Here is a 20,062-nt window from a genome sequence, read left to right on the forward strand (position 1 = left end):
TTAATCCAGACATTTTTATTGTAACGTAAATAAACACAATTATAATAATAACCTTTTAATTATTTCAAAGAGTTCCCAACACCAAAGTCTGCATAGTAAAGGCAGATATAACATGTATCATGGTAATTGATTTTTGAGGTTGTTGTATTTACCCTGACGGTAGTTGTTCGGTACAAACAATTTATAGCATTCCAAGAGGTATGGGCTGTCAATGTAATAGTTCATGATTTTAAAAGCTGTTACTTGAAGGGTCCCATTTCTCCTAGATTGGAGACTTTCGTAATGAGTTTCGGAGAGCAAATCTATGTGATGCATAAATCGTGGGTATTCACCATGCGTTCTCAAATAAAGATATCTTAGAATTTTTTTTGAATTTGTTCTAATAATTCTATGTATTTTGCTGGTATGGGGCCTAGACAGCAGAAGCGTATTCTAATTTAGATCGTATAATGCAGTTGAACATCGATGTCATTGCTTCGGGGTTGGAGAATTGTTTGCTTATTCTTATCACAAATCCAAAAAGTTTATAACAAGATGATACCAATCCCACTATATGATCTGAAAAAGTAAGTTTGGGATCAAATATAACCCCGAGGTCCCTTATGGATTTTACTGATGACAATATTTCATCATTTAGTTTATATTCAAATTTGATCAGGTTTTTGGAACGCGTATACGTCATAGTGACACATTAAAGGAAAGTTTATTCTCATCTGCCCATGAATATATTGCGTCTAAATCAAGTTGTAATGAAAAACAATCTTGAATGTCGCATATCATCCTGAGCAGTTTAAGATCGTCAGCAAAAAGCAAGCAAGTGGTACTTTGTATGCATTCTTGAATATCATCTATTAATATTAAGAATAGTAGAGGTCCCAAGTTTGACCCCTGTGGTATTCCTGAAAATGCCGGGAATTCCCTAGACTCATGGCCACCTATGCATACATATTGTGTTCTGTTTTTTAAATACGTTGCAAGAAATTGTATTAGAGGTTGGTGAACGCCTATTCTATGGATCTTACGTAAGAGTACGTCGTGATCTACATGGTCGAATGCTTTTGCAAAGTCAGTATAAATCAATTTTAGTTAGGTTAGGTAGGAGGCACCGCGTGGTGCACACCATCAGCTCTGATGGTGTGAGGCAGGATAACACCAGGAGTTCTTTATCTTGATTTACTCTTTTGGTTACCTTTGGAGACCTGCTGGTTGATGCAGAAGGGGATGCGGCGTAGGTCCAGGCAGTAGTCCCGGTTCTGCGAGCCGTCCCAGCGGTACCGCAGGAGGTGGCCCCGCGTGGTGCACACCATCAGCTCTGACCCGCTGATACAGGACAGCCGGGTGATGGCTCCATCCCACACCAGGACCTCCTTGTCCTGGATATACAAATATACATCAAATAGTTGTTGTTGTGAAAAATCACAAGATGTACTTGATTTGCCATTTCCCGCTTGAAAAGTAAGCAACGTGAATGTACATTTCATATATAGAATTAAAATAATTTTATGTTAAATTGTATTATAGTTGGGAAGGTGCTGAATCTCTTATCTGGAACATTGAAAAGATTATTTTTAAAAAAATCAATCAGTTCCAATTTTGAAAAGTACTCACTTTCAAAAGGATATTATTACTCCCTGAAGTTAGATGCAGGGGGTATGTAAGACGGCTCGTATTATCCTTTATATAATCCGGGCCTCTTCAAGACACGAATTAATAAATCCCTTCCTACAGACCGTACCTTAACCCTCCTCACAACACTGCCCCAACGAGTGGCGACATAGCTCCCCTACCTTTACACTGTAGACAGGGGTGCTCTTGTGAGGTGTCACATAAAAAAAAATTAAAAAGTCTAATTTATTCAAAGACCCAATCATGTCTGATTACGTTAAAAGGAATCGAAATGACAATCTAGTCTCTTTCAACGGAAGCAATCTTCCCAACATACCTTCTATTGATATGCTTGGTGTAATTCTAGGTTCAGACACGAGGGCTACATCGAAGCCAGCCTCTCAGAAGTTGGGCATACTTTAATTTTTTTTATTATTTGGTACAGTACTTAAGATATTTTAACACATTATTTGATAATGTTAGCCTCACTGGGTGCTTTACCCGTGATGTATTGCACAGGGCCCGCAGATACTTTAATAGTACACAACTTCTGAAATGGCAAGTGCACCCCACTGTCGAAATTGGCAGCCCTGGTATTGACAAACAAGATAGGTAGGCTGTCCTTGTTCTACCGGTACTACAATGGAAGATGCTCCGAGGAACTTACGTCATTGATCCCTTCGGCACCGGTGCACAGTCAGGAAACACGCAAAAAGCACGTACATATGTACATGGTTGACACATGAGAACGGATCGTTTCTATTATTATTATTCTACAGTATTTGCTGGGATCAGCCTACCAAGACTATCCTGAGGGGTGGGATGATCTCTTTGATGAACAGTTCCGCAGAGTCCCTGCGCAGGTTGGAAGTCGGGGGATCACACTGCTGGTATGCATTGTTCTGCCCGGGTATCACTTCCACATTGTACAGGATGAGGTGGCCCTCTGATGTCTACAACAAAAACAAAATCAAAAATAGAATAAAAATAATTGTCTTGTAAAATATATTTTGGGTAGGTGCTTGTGTGGATTTCAAAAGATTCTTTGAAAATTTTTCTTAATGCATACATCAGTTACAATTTTGAAAGTGTCATATACACGCAATGAAATTATAAAAATCGCTGCGACAGAATTGTAATATTACAACATGCATTACACCAAATCTAATTGTATTGAATCATTTATGGCATGTCACAGCACTGTTTTGGCTAGTGCTATTCTAAGACCCTAGTGATAACGAGTACATAGAAAATTGTACAAATAAACCGTGTAGACTTAATTGGTAAATACATAATATAGTTGATAATATATGGTACTAGCACAAAGAGGCATGCTTTAAATATTTGAGAAAGGACGACTAAGTATAAAAGTAAACAAATGTTAAAGAAAATCTAATATTAACTTACCGAGATGCAAAGCATACTAGAATCGGGTTTCCATTCAACACTGACATTCTTGCCGAGTCTTAAAAGAGAATCCGGTGAACGCTGGTTGCAAACTATTGGAACACAGGGCTGGAAAAGAAATTTCAAATTGCCATTTCTAAAACACAGAACAATCATTAAAATATTTCGCAGTATATAAAGGAGTTAATATTAACCAAAACCTAGAAAATAATGAATAACTCTTATGTTTCCAATACACATTTGAACAAATCGTCGAATTTTAATAGATATACACGATACAAACTAATATTTTGACTCACTTTACAAAACCAAATCACTAAGGTGTCTTCAGTTAGAACGGCAAATAATATTTTGTCTCTATTGCAGACGACTTGAACAAATGGGTTTCCATTTGAACCGAAGGCGTCGAGAGTTTTCGGCCATCCGATCGGAAAATACATTTCAAAATAGTGCACAAACACTAAATAAACATAGTAAAAAATGAAAACGCTGTCACAACCCAACTAATGACGTTATTATCCAAAGATCCATAGATATTAGATATACCACTCAAAGATCGGTGTCAAAAATTTCTCATAGACAAATGATATATTTTTGCAGCAAAAGAGAGCGTAAGATAAATCCATGAACATTATTTCCTAAAAGTCGTGAACCTACAGGGCATAAATATACCACTCTCCTACAGGGCCTTTATTTTCATGCATTAATTTGCTACTAAATTAACGTACATTAAACATACAAACTTTTTTAAATGGTATCCCCAGTTTGGGGGATTGTTCTGTGAATTCCAGCCATTGCAAATACTTAAGTGTATATCACCACAATCGCCCCTTTACTTGACCCTAGCTAGAACACTCTTTGGGGTGAAAGGCCAGAAAAAAAAGGTTCACACATTTCTCAGCATAGTATGAATCTATGCTTATTACGTGAAATGATGGTGAAATGATATCTATGCTTATTATCGAACCATAGAAAAAGAATATGCGCGGTGACGTTTAATTTCGCTTGGCATTTGTTCATTATTTTGATAAACTTGAAGTGCTTGAAGTTGAATGTCGGTTTAAATCTTTAAAAATGTCAGACGATAACCGTACGCTACTTTTAGACATACTGCGGCCTTACCGCAAAGCCGTGAGCGCCAGCACCGTGAAGGCAAGTGTGGCTTCAGCGGCGGCGAAACTAAACTTCAGCGATGCCTCTGTCGGCGAGGGTTAGTTCCTTTTTACCCACTTTTGATAAAAACTACATTTTATATTCTTATTTTACCAATATTAAAAGCAGAATGTTAACTATATGACTACTTTTACAGCTTTTGGTAAACGAAAGTCTGGCTTTGAGGCGACAACAACCCCCGTAAAGCGGACCAGGTCGGACTCAAATTCCACCGGGAGCGCCAAGGCGGTCTCTTCTCCGTGGGAAACCAAAAGACTGAAAGCAGAACTTATCGAAGCAAAGGGACAGGTAACATAAGCCCTTTACCATATTATTCAATAATACATAACACCAGTTTATACAGTTCAATGCAACACAATGTTTAAAGCTTCTCGGGTAAATACGCAGAAAATATTGACACGCTTAAAATTCTTCATTTAAAAACATTTGGGTAAACTTGTAGGATCGCTGGCCACGCTTAATACAAATATTTTTTTGAAAAAACACCTTGTTCTAACTTATTTACTATAAAAGAAAACTATTTGCATTCGAGGGGAATGGAAAATACTGCATTGAAAATTACATTTACGTAAAATGAAATTTTGTTTTTGTATGGGATGACTGCCATATTGACAATTTGATGTCACTTTTTAAATTAATAATACTTGCCTAAAAACCTATTTTATATTATAAAATATCAGGTAATTGTTATTTTAAATGCAGTATTTTCCATTCCCCCGAATATAGTAACTAGTCTTTTATAGTAACTAAGTTGAATCAAGTGTTATCAAAAATATATAAATTTGTACCAAGGGTGGCCAGCGATACTAAAATTTTACCACACTTTGTATCAGAAATAAGTTAAAAAGAAAATAATGCATTTTATCAGCTATTTCATTTAAAAAAATGATAATTTGATGTCTTTTCTTGACGTCATGTTTTGACATAATAATATTAACACAAAGTTTGCGGGGGTTTTTTAATCAACCTATGCTGTAAAGCGGGAAATTTTTATCAGGTTCGCCCGCGAAATTACGATTCATGTAAAATAGCTATAACTTCTGAACTATTTACTAGGTTTAAATAAAAATTTCAGTATTTTACCTTATTCGAAATTTTTCATTATGATCTGGTCACCAATTTTTATATTTTCAGATTTCCAATTATGATATTTAAGTTTAAATTTAATTTTGTCATATTATCGATTTAGTCATTTTATGCACGTTCAAGTCCATTTTAATTGTTTTTTTTTCATAAAAAAATATCCTTTGATTATGAAAAAAATATGTAACAAATTACAAATGTATCGTACAATGATATTTTGTACAAAACTTTTAAAGCGGAATGTAGGCAGAAACGAAAACAGAGAACGTTTTGAACGAAACGATATTGCTTTAACACTGGAGAAATGTAAAGATTAAAAAAACTATTTCAAGCGTATTTTTTATGAGCACAGTCAGCCACCCGACCCTAATTCTACCAATTGCCGGGTACCTTGTACACGTCTCACGAGAGCTGATGTCTAATTTTTACTTCACAGAGTAACCAACATCAAATACAAAAAACGCTTTTAAGCGTCTTCCGCTCTCTACCAACAGTTTGCAAAAGACGCGTTTAAGCGTCTCCCGCAAACTATGGGTTAAAATTTTTTTTTAAAAATTAATCCCAAACTAAGGACCTTTTTTTATTTTATAACATACAGTATAATTATTTAAATTTTCATGGTAAGAACCATAGACATATGAATATTAGTAGACCTGCCCTAAGTGATTAAAAGCGTATTATCCCCACTCCCCATACCGGTTCCATTGGAGCCGGCTGGGCTCGCGTATGGCCTCAAGTGAAATTTGAAAACGTGACGTCATCATTCTTGTGCGAACTATGGTCGAGGCATCATCGGTTCATTTTACGAAATAACACGGCAAAATGTTGACTTGTACTATGAAAACTTGTAAAAATAGATGTGAAAAAGAGAATAAACCCAATTGTCGTATTGCATTCCATATATAAGCATTATTTAACTTTATTTTAAGCATATTCACATCGTATAATATAGATCAGTTTTAGAAACATATACTATCACATCGAGAAACGTCTGGACGAGAAACGTCTGGACGCGAAACACAAAGCTGGTTGGTTGCTGGGAAGTAAATTATGAACATTTATAAAAGTGTCTTAACTAAATACTTAAACGAAATATTCGACTCTGAAAATAGAACCGAATTTTGATGCCGAATTTGGACTTCGCAAATTTGTTCATAACGTGGCGAGTAATTTGCGCTCCCATGTAAAAATGTCTATTCATTCAAAAGCAGATTTTACTTTTAAGAAGTAAATGGTGATATTATAATGCGAGATGCCTATTTACTGTCAGATTGATTTATTGACGAATCACAGTCAGCCTTACGCCCTTCGTTCTTCAACAGTTGATTTTACCCCTCGCCATTATCTTCTCGTCTATTAATTCCTATGTCTGTGGTAAGAACATATTTCAAATTATAATCAAACAAATAATTATAAGCAATAATAAGTCGCCTGAAATATCAATACAAATTGAAAATATCTTCCGAGTAAAAATAAATGCCGCCAACGGGAATTGAACCCGTGCCTTCTGATGTCCGGTCAGGTGCTCTGAAACCACTGAGCCATGTCGACTTATTTCCAACCCGGCAAATAATTCAATATGTACTAGTACCTTAATCAACAATTACTGCTTATTATATTTTTTCCACCTGTAAACTACCAACTTAATTTTTGTAGGAAAGGCTTTGTTAGTGCTAAATTTCTCACTAGATGGCGTCGAGACATATTATATCTTCATTTGTTGGTGAAATATTTTTGACTTGTCAAATATTATTATTTTTTTAATGATAAACTAATGTTTATAAGACAAGGTTTTATGCATAGCATCAAATTATTATAAGCAATAATTAGTCGCCTAAAATATCAATACAAATTGAAAATATCATAAAAATTAGTTTATAATATAATTAAACATATTACCTTTACGAGAGTCTAACACTCGTGTGTAAAGGGAAAAAAATAAAAATTAAAACTTTCTAATTAGCTAATTATTTAAGATACTAAAGTTTATTTTATTTTTAAATTTATTATAATCTGGTTGTAACCTCAGCTCTGTCGCTAGTTGATTAAACCACACCACTCCAGTGTAAGTGCAAAACTGGTGTGCATTAATGGAGTGCATAAGCGACCCATTGTATTTTGCCTATTGCTCTCAACACGAACCATGCGACTTATAGAAATCTTTTGGATTTACTCTAAAGGTAAATACTCCTCCCATAAACACGAGCTCCTGGAGCTCAACTTATGGAGTAGTAGAATAATAATGAACAAAATATATATGAGTCTGCATATTGTTATCATTTGTAATGTTAAATAATTTATGTGTAATAAAAAAATTTAGGATCATATGTTTGTCTTTTGGGTATATAAGTAAATAAAAAATGCACCTTAAAACATTCACTTTAATAACAAATGGCCGCCAAGTGAACAAACGATTTTAATTTTAACAAAACTATTATGATCCATATTTTCGAGAGAAATCTTAGACATGTCGAACTATTTAGGTCTATTTCAATGTAACAATGTGCCGAATTGCAGTAATCGGACACTTGATTTAATTTTTTCTACTGATGAGGATATAAAAGTCTATGAGTCAGCCGAATCCTTTGACCCAATTGATAATCACCACCCTCCACTTACAATACTAGTACCTAATACAATAGAGTGTGACCCCCTAATTAAAAATTGTAGTCGTAATTTCATTAATGCTAATTACCAGGACATTAATCATGCACTTAACAAAGTGAATTGGTCTGATCTCAACTTTAGCGTAGAACTATTTTACTCTCAACTGAATAGTATCATTTCCGACACAATATGGTTCAGCAAAGAATTAATTCAGTTAATTGTTATTAAAAAAGAAACACATAAAAAATATAAAGAACACAGAACAATTCCCAACTATATGGCATTCAACAATATTAGAAGAGATTACAAAAAAATGACAAAAATTGAAAAAATGACATAAAAATTACATTAATTCGGTTGAGAACACGATACTTCATGATGTAAAATACTTTTGGAAATACACAAAATCAATGAAAAACAATGATGCTGGTATTTCTGGTAATATACGTTACAGACAAAACAGCTCCAGTAAAATTTATGAAACTGTTAACATGCTTGCTGATTACTTTAAGGACGTATATGAACCTGATATTCCAGATGATTTAATTGCGTACTTCAATTCGGATATAAATTTACACTTATCGCATATACACATTGATATTGAAGACATTATAGTCTGTATTAAATCACTTGAACCCAAAACAAGCTCGGGACCTGATAAGATTCCTTCCATCTTACTTTAGAATTGTGTCCAAAGTTTATCTGTTCCGCTTAATATACTGTTTAACAAGTCACTCTCCACAGGACACTTTCCACAAATATGGAAACTTAGCTACCTAACTCCTGTATATAAAAGTGGTGATAAATCCTTTGTTGAAAATTATCGGCCTATCTGTATTCAATTGTCTATACCTAAACTTTTTGAGAAATTGATTCTTAAGAAAATCAGCTTCTTTGTAAACTCTTGTATCGCAACTTGTCAACACGGCTTTATGTCCGGCAGATCAACTTTGACTAACCTAACATTATATGAAAATTTCATTTCTATTGCACTTGCCAACAAACAACAAGTTGATTCTATGTATACCGACTTTAGTAAGGCATTTGATAAGGTCTGTCATAAAAAACTCATTAATAAACTTTTGAAACTCTCGAGAACCTGGAACGGCATTCGGATGATGAGGCATTAATGGAAACCTTTTATCTTGGTTTAAGAGTTACTTACTTAGGCGTCAGTTAACTGTCTGTATTAATGATCACTTATCCTACATGTTCGAAGCTACCAGTGGCGTACCCCAGGGTTCGCATCTTGGTCCTTTACTTTTTACTTTATTCATTAACGACGTAACAAACATATTCACCCTTGTTCTCATTCTAATGTTCGCTGATGATATGAAGATATATAGAATTATTGATAATATCGAGGACTGTCTAACACTTCAATCTAATATTAATAGCTTTTACGATTGGTGTTTTAAAAACAAATTAACTCTTAATGTAAAAAAATGTCAACTTATGAGTTTCCCCAAAAAAAAAAACCCATTGTTGTTCACCTACTTTCTCAATAATCACACCTGTTGATGAAATAAGAGACCTTGGTATAACCTTTGACACTAAATTAACCTTCATTAAACATATTAATAATATAACCAGTAAAGCAATGCAAATGTTAGGATTTGTCTTATGGATTTCAAAAGATTTAAAAAATTTAAAAACTGTCAAATTACTTCACATGTTAGAAGCCAACTAGAATTTAACACCACCATTTGGAGTCCTTACTACAGTGTACATGAGAATTCCCTTGAGCGAGTCCAACATAAATTTTTACATTATATTAATTTTAAATTGGGAATATTCATCGAAAACATTAATTACCCCTCTCTGTTACAATTATTTGGACTCGATACATTAAAAGAAAGAAGAATTTGTTCAGACCTATTTTATTTATTTAAAATCGTTACCAACCTGTTGAACTCCCCTGAACTTCTTTCGTTAATATGTTTCCATGTACCTAGTCGATCAGTTCGTTTCAAATTACCCTATCATTGCAACAATACAGGATCTAACGCTGAACTCAATTCCATAATGAATCGCCTGCATGTACTTGGAAATAAATATGTTTTGGATGAACCTATAAACATTGCTAGTTTAGCCTCATACAAACACTACTTAATTAAAACTGTCTGTCAGCGCTTCTCAGATTGACTATAATCAAATACAGTTTTAAAGTATTAATTTCTTAACACTCATTACATAATATCCGGGATTTATAATATGTTGTATTGTATTTATAATACCTACTCATTGTACTTTTTTATGTTGATACTACTATTTCTATTGTTCTCTGTTGAGAATAGTTTGGGGCTTGATGGAGTCTTCAAAATAACAGACGCATGGTTTTTGTTTTTACTGCACAAACTGCATTTGTACTTTATTTAATGTTACGAGTTAAAAATATTCCCGACCCGGGTAAAACACTTTTACAGGTGGTCAGTTGACCGTAATTACTGACTGTTACTATTTTTTGGAGAGAAGAAGTGAAAAATCCACTCGGCGGGGCTTTTTATAGCCTAATCAAATAACACACTGACAAGCTAATAATCAAAAACAAAACACTGTCAAAGAAAAGCCAATTGGTAATTAAAACACCTGTTTTATCTATAGCCCCTAGTTTTACTACTGACCGCTAGGTGCTAGGCAGTGGCCTGTAAAATAAATGGTTGTGCACTTAGCTAATAGCTTGTACATTTTAAACTTATATATTTTATATTTTTTTATCTATGTATATTTTGTATTCATATGTAAAACAATTGTTATTCTTTTGTAAAAGCCTATAATCGGCGTTAATAAATAAATAAATAAATTTTCCATTTCCTGAAACTGAAAACTCACTTCTAATTATTATCTAAATACTACAAGTGCATAATCAGCAGGTCCCTATTTTCTGTACCTTTCTCTGATTTAACTTATTCCTATCATTTTTCTTTTTTCTCTCCTCAGATTGCTCGCCTCGAATCTCAGATCCAACACCAGCATCTGATTCGTAAGGAGACAGAAATTTACTTTGATAATGAAAAGAAGACCTTTATTGAAGAAAGGAGGCACAGAGAAAAGGCTTTCACAGAAATCCAAGAGAGATTGCAAGTTGTAAGGGAACGAGAAAATGAAGGCCAAGAAAAAATCTCGGAGGTACTTTCCGCACCTTATTTTATAATGGATTTTGTTACGTGACTTATACAGAAAATTATGAATTTACTCTACATCCGCATGCTCACAATTGCATTATGGGTGCTCCTCAAACTTAACTTAAGTTCCTACTTATGTGTAGGTATCGCAATCAGACTTGTCCCCAACACAGAACGTTGAATGTATGTTCATACAAAGACATTCACTTTCATAGATGGCGTTAATTTAATTATTTTATGAAAATACACTTTTTGCAAGTTATGCTTTAAAATATTAAGAGGAATTATTTGTTTGCGCCCGTACAAACGCAATATGAATATGAATAAATAGTTTTGTCTGTATAAAAACTATTTATACGTACATACTCATATTACGAGATTATAATGGACTGTTAACAATAATGCATTTTTTGCCCCTATCCTGACGTAAATAGTTGCTTCGTGTAGTAATGAAACAAAGTGTTATTTTAATAATTTGTATATTGAAGCGGAATACGAGAGTTTTACCAAAAATTCATTCCGAGTATACTTATGCACCAATACACTCAATCCTAATATGGAATTGTTCGAACTCTAATTGTGGGACCTAAACTGTAGCTTAGTTTTAATTTTATTTTCAGATTTATGAAGTTGGTGAAAATTGGTGTTTTTAATTTTTCAGATGATGCGTCAGATGAATGAATTGAAAAGTAAAATGATGAACGAAAAGCAGGCCATGCAAAAGGAAATATCAGAATTGAAAACAAAACTGATTGATTCATCCATCATCAACAATGGACAACTGTCTGAAATGAAAAAAGATATCGACGAATTGACTCAGGTAAGAATAAAATTTGCTGTTTTTTTATGCAAATATTTTGATATCTATAGAAATTGGAGTAGATAATAGAATATCTCAATCCTGGCAAATATATGTTGCTAATTCAGAATCCGAGTACATATTATAAAAGTATATCTCCACTGTAGGGGCTGGAGGCATCCCAAAGAGAGGCCGAGACGTACAAGGAGGGCCACGATCGCGCTATGGCGGAGTCTGAGAAAGCCACCCTCCTGCAGGTGGCACTGGACAAGCAGAGCTTCTTGCTGCAGCAGACCGAGGCCCGGCTGCGCGAGCTGGAGAGCGACAAGGAGTCCTACAAGGAGTGGCTGGAGCAAGCTAAGGTATGTCGGGCCCAGGCACGCTCCCCTCATACATGCTTTGAATTGCGCTGTATCCCTTGTGTTTTAAATGATAATTATTTATTTATTACCAATAAAAAGGCCTAATTTTTTCTAGTCGTAAACACAACGACACTACTGCAATTAGAATGCAAAATGACACTGTCTCATCCTCGGAGAACACACAAGGATAGGTTTGACATAATGTATGGAGTGAAATATAAATATTCTCAATGTTGAAAATGCGGTAAACACACAGATACTGGTAGCAGTGTGGATTCTATTTTCACTCAGAATCCACAAAGTACCAAAGTATTTGACTTTCTTTCATGCGTATTTACTCCCTCCTGCTAAAGTCTCTGAATGCTGTGAACGCATTTGATAAGAGGAGGTATAATGGGCAGAATAGCGAACCTACATTTTACGAAGCGAGTGGATTGTTTTTATTATGATTAGGAATTTGTTTGTGTGATGCATTTTGTAAAGTTTGTCTTGAATTGATTGAAGTCAAATTATCGAAACATTAAATATTCTTTGATTAGTCTTCCTTGAGGGTCACAAGGAACACACTGTGTTTTTATTTACCACGGTAGTATTGTCCAGCATCCCTTCTACAAAAAGTCACCGACCGCTACTGGTCTGACCCCCAGGGGTCATGCTAGAAGCTGAGAGTCATGCTAGAAGCTGGGAGTCACCCTGTCACTGCTAAACTGGCATTAATTAATTAGCCATGCAATTAAATAACTACAGGTATCACAGAAGCGCTTGGCCTCCATGCCGGGCTTGGAGCGTGAGTTAGTGAACATGCGATCAGAGCTGCGCAGCCTGCGGCCCGTGGCGCTCCAGAACCAGATGCTGGACGAGCAAGTGCACGTGCTCAACACCCGCCTCAGCTCTCTGCAACCCGTCCACCAGAACCTCGCCGACATTCAGGTTCGAACCCCCTACACCAACTTAATCAGGCATCAGTCCATTTTGTTCGTCTTCCTTTCATCCAACTTCCATCGCTTTCTATTCTTCAATCTTACATTGTGATTGTATGCTGGATCTTGTCTCCATGCTGTTTGTGCTCAGGAGAGGATAATGTTGAAGAGAGTTCGGAAGAAATTTCTCTACCTGAGGGAGTATCCTACCGACTTTCTTTTGGGTATGCTTGGAATGAACCATCTATTATGTTTAATGCCCACCTATTATATAATATTTTAATGTTTTCCTGTTTTATATAATATTTTAATTTTAAAGTTTTTTTCGTGCACTGTCACTGTCTTTTATTGTTGTCCTCTACTAAAATAGCACTGTTATTGTTAAATTTTATTCTCTGCTTTTGTGTAAACCGTTTATTCTTTATTTCATATTATGTAATTAATTTTTTTTAAAGGAACACAATAGGAAATTTTATTTTAAGTTTATTATAGTTAAGCGCACTTGAAGTGAAACAACACAAAACTGCGCTATATAAATGTTATGTTATTATTATTATTATATATGGGTCAGTTGGGATGTGTACCTTGTTACACATTTCTTCAGACTGATTCTTGTTGATGGTTTGAAAGATCGGCTATCACGGATAGTATTAATTTCTAAGTTCATGATGGTTATCTCCGTCATCGACCGTTTTATCTCCCGTCCTGAACAACTAACTTGTCAATGGTCATTCCGGTGGGGAGGGCAATCTTGTTGAATAAAATCACTTTGGATTTTTATTTTTTACGTCAGCTCCACACAGAGGCCCCGAGGATTATTTCATCTTTGGGGATGCTGTGTGGAGGGTCCTTTTAAGGAAAGGAAGGAGTGGAAGTTCTGGGAAAAAAAAGGGATGAGGGGTGGGTAGGAATCTGGAGGTCAACGTGTCCAGGAGTGAGGAACTATGAATCCATCCCTCCCACTGCGTTGCAAGGCAATGGGTTGAGAGAGTACGGTTGGAGAGGTCAAGAGGTCTCCTTCGACTGTCTCTCCCGATCCGGCCCACCACGCAGTAGGTGGGAAAAGCATCCTCCGCCAAGATCTAGACCTCACCCCACGAACCCGAGCACCCCTGATAGGTCTCCAAATGTATCAAACCACTTGGGGTGACCTAAGGCAGGGATGTTGATTATCCAATAAATGGTTGCCGGGGCGGTGGTACCGATACCCACCTCTCAAACTGAATGTTAACATATTTAGCGTCAATGGAGCTGCGTGTAAACAGAAAGCTTTGTTGCTGTTTGCACAATGCCGGTATATTTTTAATGCAATTATGTGCACTTTATTATGGTACGTATACATTTGCGAACCTAGATGTGAGTCGAGGCCCAAATCATGGGAAAGGAACGAAGCAACTGCAAATGGCGTTTCGCTCCATTTACGGTTGCATCGTTCCTTTCCCATAAGTTGAGGTTCAGCTCGGCAGTTAAGCTCGCTTATGTATACGTAGCATTACATGCTACTCATGCTGTTAAAATAAAGAATCTTGTTTGTTGTGTTGTAAGTTATTTAATGAATGTATTAAAAGACAAGTCTTCACATGTTTCCAGGCCAAATATGGCGACATGGATAAAGAAGTGGAGGAATGGCGCGCTGTGGGGCGGCAGTTTGAGGGGGAGACGCCGCGCCTGCTGGCCGCCCTGTTGGAGCGACTACAGCAGAGGGACCTCTCGCTTACCACCCTGAAGGTGGAGGCCGATTCTCAGCTTACCATGGCCAAAGATGTGAGTTCCATACTTCACAAATAAATTATTAATAACTAATAAATTCCTCTCCACTTTTGGGTCATCAATATATGTACTACAAATACATTAAGTTGCAACTAACTACATTATAAAGCTATTTTATTCTTCTGAATTATGTCATTCTGTATCATAACTGGGACTAAATGAAGTTATTGTACTTTCCCAGGAATTGTTGAATGCTAAACACGAACGCGACAAGGCCCAAACCAAACTCAATGACGTACAAAACATACAGAAAACGCAGCAGAGCCTGATACACAGAATTCAGAAGAAACTTTTACTAGGTAAGCTTTTTTAATATTATGTATTCTCTTCACCAGGATATTATGAGATTTTCACGGCTAAAAGTATTAAATGATTTGTTTTTGGGGTATTATTCCGTGTAATCCTACATCTCTGATCATCCCTGATGATGGACACTGCAATGCTGTCCGAAACGTTGGCTAAAGAAGGAGGTAGCGCAACACGGCATAATACCCCAAAAACAAATCACTACAATCTTTTCACTAGTAACTACAATTAAAGTTTTAGAGAGGATAAATAAATTAAATTTTTATGTAAACTAAGTTTACATAAAAATCTATTGAATTTTTACTAGATTTGCAAATGTATCAAATATTTGTATCTATTTGTATAATTATACAGGGTGTATCGGCACTAACCCGACAAACTTTATCCAGCTATTCCTTAGCACATTTGGAGTAAAAAATGTTATGGGCACTTTGCTGTCCGGTAGCATTTTTTTTTCAATTAAAAACAAAAAAATTTAAAATTTCCACACTACATCACTGTCATTGGCATTGCGTTTCGTGTTCAACAGCTGTTATAAGCAAGTATGTCAAAAAGCGTCTTCGCTCTTTCGCACACACTAAATAATAATAGTTAAAAATGCGACGAATGGTGCCGTGCCATTTCGTTGTGATTGTAGAAGTGCGCCAATATAGGTACGCCAATATTCAACGGAATTCGAATAAAATATTTGCCAGATGGGTTTTCAAACTTTGACAAAGGATAAAACAGTGGTGACATGTGGTGAAAATATGAATAATATTTTTTTTATTAAAAAAAAACGTTACCGGACAGCAAAGTGCACATAAGATTTTTTACTCCAAATATGCTAAGGAATAGCTGGTTAAAGTTTGTCGGGTACGTGCCGATACACCCTGTATATGTACCTGTATGTATCAAAAAAATTGACAATAAATAAAAAAAAATAAAAAAATTCCTACTCGCTCTTACACATGTGCGTCTCTATTCGCCACCTACCTGCTACCAAAACTGTCCTGAATACGATAAATATTAATAAATAAATAAATATTGAAGGCAATATTAGTGATTTCTAAACGAAAATCTGAAACAGAAAAATCAGAAAAGGAAACTTCCTAGTTGGACAGTCAAAGCTTCCTTTTATATTTGTATATCTTGTATGTAATAAATGTAAAAATAAATAAAAAATAAAAAAAAATAAAATAAAATAAAAAACGGTCACATCTGGGACTCGAATCCAGGACCCTTGTCTTTCCGGGACAGTGCTCTACCATCTGAGCTAATGGGACCCTATTCCCCTCGGTCACTTTTAACTGTATTATACTTCGAATAAGAACTACTGACATTGTCTTCATTTTTTCACCGCACATTTTTATTGGCAACTGTCTTTATGTATGATCGCAAGATTCAACCCGAACTAAATGCAATCCAGACAGCGTCTTTTTAGATAAACCTATCTTATTTTTTATTTTTAGTGTGCGACATCTGTTGACTTTTCTGCAAGTCTAGAATGAATATTTATTTTTCGGAATAACTTTATTGAGTAAAACCTCAAATTGTAATATTTAAATATTGAAGACAATATTATTCTTATTCGAAGTATGATACAGTTAAAAGTGACCGAGGGGAATAGGGTCCCATTAGCTCAGTTGGTAGAGCACTGTCCCGGAAAGACATGGGTCCTGGGTTCAAGTCCCAGATGTGACCGTTTCCTTTTCTGATTTTTCTGTTTCAGATTTTCGTTTAGAAATCACTAATATTGTCTTCAATATTTAAATATTACAATTTGAGGTTTTACTCAATAAAGTTATTCCGAAAAATAAATATTAATAAATAATTTTGCGAAGTTTGGTGGAGTTATTACAAGAGATCTTTTTTTTGTGTTGTACATTTGTCTGCATTACAGCAATCTTGATGGAACACAACAAAATTGACAGCCAACACCTTGTCCTGCAATAATAGACAATTTGTCTTGCTCCTTTACCAGCACTTTTAGAACTTAAGAGACAGAGTACAGAACTTGAACCCGTGACGCCACATTTGAAACACGATTCTGCTAATAACCGGTTGAATCAAATTGAGCCTGTGTGTTTGTTTGCAGTGTCCCGCGAGCGAGACAGCTATCGCCACCAGCTGGACTGCTACGAGCGCGAGCTGACGGTATCGTTGGCGGGCGAGGCCAGCGCGGGAGGCACAGGGGCGCTGCTGCCGGCGCGCGTGGAGGCGCTGGAGAAGTCGCTGCAGGGCTACCGCGACCTGGTCGCCAAGATGGAGCAGGACATGCTCGCGTGCAGTAAGACTTATTTACATTCACCATTATTTCATTCTGTATACATCCATCCTAGACACAAGACACTGTAGTGGATCTTCCTAGTTGTTGGAAATCATCATTATAACAGCAATATGTCTTTTAAGATAATGGACTGCCCTTTTCTGCACTTCTATTCATCACTAGCTGTACCCCGCCACGCGTTGCTGTGGCTCAGTTTGTTTGGGCAGATAGAGAAACAATACCGCGTGTTTATTTACGTCCAGCAGATGGCGCTGTTTTTGAAAAAAAGCAATTTTACTTGTCACAGGTGACATCTATATAATATAGGTATATAAAAACACACGAGTATTCGAATGCAACGTTGTTTAAAATTTCAAAGCAATCGGTGAAGAACTTTTGAACATTTAAGATTTTGAACCAACAAACATTTACTTTTTTTTTTTTCGTAGGAAGCAATCACTTTGTGGTTAGGTTCTTTAGTATTAATCAAAAAATACAAACAATACCCTAGAATTTTTTTTGATTAATACTAAAGACAAGGATGACATACTAAGCCATTCGGGTATTTATAAACTCAACTGTAGTGATTGTCCCGCCTTTTACATAGGTAAAACATCGCGCAATGTAAACACCAGAGTGAAGGAACATGTACGGTGTTTAAATGGTAAAGGTTTTTCGGAACTCGCCAACCACTTAATATCAGCAGACCATAGATTTGATAAAATAACAGGTACTAGCCTCTTACATAAAAATAGTACAGTAGAACCCCGTTAATTCGAACCCCGATAATTCGAAAAAATGCGTAATTCGAAATTTTCGCAAAAAAAATTTCCGCAGAAAATTTTTTTCATACAAATTTTTTTTTAATTCGAAATTCGTTAATTCGTAATTCGAAATTTATTTTTGTCCGCGCACGAAAATTTTTTCGTGTAATTCGAAAAAAATTGATTTTTGCGAAAATAAATCATAATATTTTGTAAATCTGAATCTAAAAGTCAGCCGTGGCGGTAAAACGCCGAAAAATGTATTTTTACGTGGTTATACATCGTCCTAATTAGTATTATTATTTTGTAAATCTGAATCGATTTACACTGGAATGTCGTAATTTTTCAAATTTATTTCGAATATCCGAGTTTGAAGTGCCGAGAAAATACGTTTTACGCGGATATATGTCGTAGTTTTACGAGTTTACACCAAATATCTGAATTTAAAGGCTCGGCCGCGACGAAACTCGGCCGCGAAATTTCGATTTACGCGTAAATGTATCATATATTTACGAATTTATTTCGAATATTTGAATTTAAATGGCCTGCTGCGACGGAAATCGGCCGCGAATTCTCGATTTACGCGTAAATATATCGTATTTTTACGAATTTATTTCGAATATCTGAATTTTAAAGGGCCCGCCGCGAAGGAAATCGGACGCGAAATTTCAATTAACGCTGAAATATATCGTATTTTTACTAACTTTACTTCGAATATCCTAGTTAAAAAATACGGCGCCAAGGAAATCGGCCGAAAATTTTCGATTCACGCCGAAATATGACATATTTTTACGAATTTACTTCAAATATCTGAACTTAAAAGGCCGGCCGCGACGAAAAACTGCCGATAAAATTCGATTTACGCGAAAATATATCATATTTTTACGAATTTACATCAAATATCTGAATTTAAAGGGTCGGCCGCAACGGAAATCGGCCGCGCATTCTCGATTTACGCGGAAATATATCGTATTTTTGCGAATTTATTTCGAATACCTGAATTTAAAGAGCCGGCCCCGACGGAATACGGCCACGAATTCTCGTTTTACGCGGAAATATATCGTATTCTTGCGAATCTATTTCGAATATCTGAATTTAAAGAGCCGGCCGCGACAGAATACGGCCGCGTATTCTAGTTTTACTCGGAAATATATCGTATTTTTGTGAATTTAAATTCAGATATTTTAAATAAAAGGCCGGCCGCTACGGAAAATTACCGCGAAATCTCGATTTACGCGGAAATATATCGTATTATTACGAATATTTAAATTTAAAGGGTAGGCCGCGACCGAAATCGGCAGCGAAATCTCGATTTACGCGTAAATATATAGCATTTTTACGAATTTATTGCGAATATCTGAATTTAAAGGGCCCGCCGCTACGGTAATCGGCAGCGAAAATAAAGAAATAATTGGTATTAATACGAATTTACAACTAAAATACCATCCGGATTTGAAGAGGCCGCCGAGAAAATCGATTTTCGTAATATTTTTTTCATAAAATTTCGAATTACGTGGGAATTCGTTAATTCGAAATTTGATTTTTGATGTCCCGTGGATTTCGAATTAACGAGGTTCTACTGTATAGGCATTAGGTTAGACAATTTAGAATCATTAGAAATCAGGAAATCTATAAACAGTAACTTATCAGACCATTTATTAAATACAGTAGAACCCCGTTAATTCGAACCCCGATAATTCGAAAAAACGCGTAATTCGAAATTTTTGCCAAAAAAATTTCCGCAGAAAAATTTTTTCATACAAAAATTTTTTTAATTCGAAATACGTTAATTCGTAATTCGAAATTTATTTTTGTCCGCGCACGAAAATTTGTTCGTGTAATTCGAAAAAATTTGATTTTTGCGAAAATAAATCATAATATTTCGTAAATCTG

At 35.6% G+C, this 20,062-nt stretch overlaps 2 protein-coding genes across 2 annotated transcripts in view; one reads left to right on the forward strand and one right to left on the reverse strand.

Moving 5' to 3' along the window:
* Rich (Guanine nucleotide exchange factor subunit Rich) overlaps positions 1 to 3,511 on the reverse strand; it is a 62,414-nt gene extending 58,903 nt beyond the window's left edge. Inside the window, exons 1-4 of the mRNA XM_089639031.1 lie at positions 3,312 to 3,511; positions 3,013 to 3,120; positions 2,406 to 2,558; positions 1,190 to 1,373 (exon numbers count right to left, since the gene is read on the reverse strand). Of these exons, the coding sequence (XP_089495157.1) occupies positions 1,190 to 1,373; positions 2,406 to 2,558; positions 3,013 to 3,120; positions 3,312 to 3,452 (586 nt within the window). The 5' untranslated portion in view covers positions 3,453 to 3,511. The remainder of the gene's footprint in view (positions 1 to 1,189; positions 1,374 to 2,405; positions 2,559 to 3,012; positions 3,121 to 3,311) is intronic.
* A 478-nt stretch (positions 3,512 to 3,989) lies between these two features.
* LOC149418840 (mitotic spindle assembly checkpoint protein MAD1-like) overlaps positions 3,990 to 20,062 on the forward strand; it is a 29,694-nt gene continuing 13,621 nt past the window's right edge. Inside the window, exons 1-9 of the mRNA XM_089639032.1 lie at positions 3,990 to 4,222; positions 4,322 to 4,473; positions 10,816 to 11,004; positions 11,662 to 11,820; positions 11,967 to 12,161; positions 12,909 to 13,091; positions 14,672 to 14,845; positions 15,033 to 15,150; positions 17,235 to 17,426. Of these exons, the coding sequence (XP_089495158.1) occupies positions 4,087 to 4,222; positions 4,322 to 4,473; positions 10,816 to 11,004; positions 11,662 to 11,820; positions 11,967 to 12,161; positions 12,909 to 13,091; positions 14,672 to 14,845; positions 15,033 to 15,150; positions 17,235 to 17,426 (1,498 nt within the window). The 5' untranslated portion in view covers positions 3,990 to 4,086. The remainder of the gene's footprint in view (positions 4,223 to 4,321; positions 4,474 to 10,815; positions 11,005 to 11,661; positions 11,821 to 11,966; positions 12,162 to 12,908; positions 13,092 to 14,671; positions 14,846 to 15,032; positions 15,151 to 17,234; positions 17,427 to 20,062) is intronic.

Source organism: Hesperophylax consimilis, chromosome 13 (assembly GCF_061612785.1).
Source record: "Hesperophylax consimilis isolate HC1 chromosome 13, BYU_Hcon_1.0, whole genome shotgun sequence".
NCBI classification, from domain to species: Eukaryota; Metazoa; Arthropoda; class Insecta; order Trichoptera; family Limnephilidae; genus Hesperophylax; species Hesperophylax consimilis.